General features: G+C 45.7%; 1 protein-coding gene across 1 annotated transcript; it reads left to right on the top strand.

Moving 5' to 3' along the window:
* Nucleotides 1-1,050: 1,050 nt before the first annotated feature.
* On the top strand, nucleotides 1,051-3,204 carry lrrn1 (leucine rich repeat neuronal 1; the record flags this gene model as incomplete). The annotated part of the gene is made up of 1 exon (XM_080001596.1): nucleotides 1,051-3,204. The coding sequence occupies one exon, from the start codon at nucleotides 1,051-1,053 to the stop codon at nucleotides 3,202-3,204; it is 2,154 nt and encodes a 717-aa protein (XP_079857722.1).
* Between the last annotated feature and the right edge of the window lie 347 nt (nucleotides 3,205-3,551).

The following is a 3,551-nucleotide window of genomic DNA, read 5'->3' as shown; positions in this document are numbered from 1 at the left end:
AATAGATCTAATTTGGTAATGAGATTTCTCAAGTGTCGCTCTCATGTCCCGTGAAGGGTTTATCAAGTACACAGGCTTGTTAAAGAAATGCTGCCAACTTAATGCTGGTGATAAAGCTGCTTGGCAGCAATCAAAAGTCGGTCACACACTGTTGGACCGATGTCCATATTTATATATCAACCAGTGGTGTAACGGATCGTAGTTGATCTGTGATCTGCTCAGGAGCTTCCCTTGCGCTGAACCAAACTGTCGTCCTTGATGAGGGTTTGCTGTCCTTTCACACCCCCTCTTATTTCGCCGAGTTACAGAGTACTTCTAGGAGTTGTGATATTCTTTCTACTCTATCCAAATGTTTTGATTGAGTGTGTTGGGGGCGGGGAAAAAATATGTTTTTCATGTTTGTCCTAAATTCAGAAGGCAGAGGATGCTTCAGTAAAAATTTAAATGCAAAACCTTTCTTGCTTTCTTTGAGGCTCGACCCATACTAGTATCTCACAGTGTTTAATGATGTTGCAAGGAGCTAATGATCATGTTCTTATGAGCCTGTCGTATAGCCCTCAAAGGAATGCGATCCATTGCCAAGTAGTTTGCTGCAGTGTTTTACCTCCATTGTGAATGGGTTATAATGACCTAATCTGGAAACTGATGATGCAGCATACAACTCAGAATATCACAAGTGGCTTGCTTCAAATAGTCTTTATTGGGGGATTCTTTTGTTCAAATAATTACTATAGTTACAGACAATGCATAATGTGATATGATTATTTTTAGTAGTTCTACATTGTGAACCCTTGTCATTTTAAAAGTGGGTTATTGGCTGTCTGGAGACTGTCTCTTTAATTATATGTTTTCTATCTCTCCCTCTAGATTGATCCTACTACTCTAACACTGGGACTGGGACGACACTAAACACTGGGACACAACCGGGCCGGAAGAACAAAGTTGTGTAAAGTCTTGTTGATGACTATAATACGCAATTTTCTGAAGTCATCCACCCGTCCTCCCATCCTTCCCCCTGTGCTTCAGGGGAACTAAATACAAACAGACAGCATGGCTAGACGGGGGCTAGACTATTGTCTGCTTTGCCAGCTGTTTGCTGGCTTGATCCTAATATCTGTTGGACTAACCTTTGTGCAGAGCAATGACTGTCCCCAGCTGTGTGTGTGTGAGATTAGACCCTGGTTCACGCCCCAGTCCACCTACAGGGAAGCCATCACTGTGGACTGCAATGACCTACGCCTTACACGCCTCCCGGGAAACCTCTCCAGTGACACACAGGTTCTTCTCCTGCAGAGTAACTACATTGCCAGAACCAGTGAAGAGCTGGAGCAACTTTTTAATCTGACTGAGCTGGACCTGTCCCAGAACAACTTCAGTAACATTCGGGATGTGGGCCTTGTCAACATGTCCCAGCTCACCACTCTTCACTTGGAAGAGAACCAGATCACAGAGATGCCTGACTACTGCCTGCAGGACCTCAACAACTTGCAGGAGCTCTATATTAACCACAATCAGATCAACACAATCTCTGCTAATGCCTTTTCTGGGCTCCACAACCTTCTCAGGCTCCATCTCAACTCAAACAAGCTCAAGGCTATTAATAGCCGCTGGTTTGACTCAACACCTAACCTTGAAATTCTCATGATTGGGGAGAACCCTGTTGTTGGGGTAACAGACTTTAATTTCAAACCACTGGGCAACCTTCGAAGTTTGGTTTTGGCTGGTATGGATTTAACGGACATCCCTGGAAATGCCTTTGTTGGACTTGACAATCTCGAAAGCCTCTCTTTCTATGATAATAAGCTGATCAGAGTTCCCCAAAGAGCCCTGCAGAAACTACCTAACCTCAAGTTCTTAGATCTCAACAAAAACCCTGTGCACAAAATCCAGGAAGGGGATTTCAAGAACATGTTGAGACTGAAAGAGTTGGGAATAAACAACATGGGCGAGCTGGTCTCTATTGAGCGATGTGCTTTGGACAACCTCCCTGAGCTCACCAAGTTGGAGGCCACAAACAACCCCAAGTTCTCCTACATAAATCAAAAGGCATTCCACGATGTCCCGGCCCTGGAAAGCCTCATGTTGAACAACAACGCCTTGAACGCCCTGTACCAGTCCACTGTCGAAAATTTGCCCAACCTGCGGGAGATCAGCATCCACAGCAACCCGCTTCGATGTGACTGTGTCATCCAGTGGATGAGCTCCAACAAAACCAGCATCCGATTTATGGAGCCTCTCTCCATGTTCTGTGCCATGCCAACAGAGGTGAGGGGTCAGCAGGTTAGGGAGGTGCTACAGAGAGACAGACTAGAGCAATGTCTGCCCATGATATCTCATGACAGCTTTCCCAATCATCTCAACCTGGACATCGGCATGACGGTGGACTTGGACTGTAAGGCCATGTCACAGCCAGAGCCTGAGGTTTACTGGGTGACGCCTCTTGGAAACAAGGTGGTGGTGGATACTCTGTCTGACAAATACAGCCTCAGCAGCGAAGGAACATTGAGAATTTCTCGTATCCAGGTTGAAGACTCCGGCAGGTACACGTGTGTTGCTCAGAACTCAGAAGGAGCTGACACCAGAGTGACAGCGATATGGGTAAATGGGACTCTCTTGAACAGCACTCAGCTAATGAAGATCTATGTCAAACAGACCGATTCCCACTCAATTCTAGTCTCCTGGAAAGTGAACTCCAATGTTATGACCTCCAACCTCAAGTGGTCATCAGCCACCATGAAAATAGACAATCCACATATCACATACACTGCAAGGGTACCCGTGGATGTCCACGAGTACAACCTCACACACTTGCAACCAGCGACGGAATATGAGGTCTGTCTCAGTGTCTCCAACATCCACCAACAGACTCAGAAGTCATGCGTAAATGTTACGACCAAACAGGCGACCTTTGCCGTGGAATTATCTGACCAAGGGACTAACATGGCTCTCGCAGCGGTCATGGGAACAATGTTCGCGATCATCAGCATGGCCTCCCTGGGCGTATACATTACCAAGAGGTGGAAGCGGAAAAACTATCATCATTCGTTGAAGAAGTACATGCAAAAAACCTCCTCGATTCCGCTGAATGAGCTGTACCCTCCCCTCATCAACCTGTGGGAGGCCGACAGCGAGAAGGACAAGGAGGGCTCCTCTGACACCAAACCCAGCCAAGTCGACACCACACGCAGCTATTACATGTGGTGAGAGCTCAATATACTCAAGCTTTTTAAGGAGCACAAATATACAGTATATGCTTCTTTGTGTAAAAGTTAATTCTTTTTTTTTCTCTGCATATTTCAGTTCTTCCTGATTTCCTCTTTTTAAGGGAAAGTACAAACTGTCTTTTCAGATTTTAGTTCCGCATATTGACTCCTTTTCCTTCTTGCCCGATTTTTGACACTCAACATGGCAGCTTTTTTAGCCTCCTGGACTTGGTAGTCACTGAGCTTGTTATTTGTACTGGTATTGGTTAGCACAGCATGGGTAAGCAATGGAGAAGTGAACTGAACCGATTCTGACATTTCTCTGGCAGTGTTGTTGGGGACTGCTGT

The sequence above is a fragment of the Zeus faber genome, assembly GCF_960531495.2.
Source record: "Zeus faber genome assembly, chromosome: 5".
Taxonomy (NCBI): Eukaryota; Metazoa; Chordata; class Actinopteri; order Zeiformes; family Zeidae; genus Zeus; species Zeus faber.
This window is presented reverse-complemented; position numbering and strand designations above follow the sequence as displayed.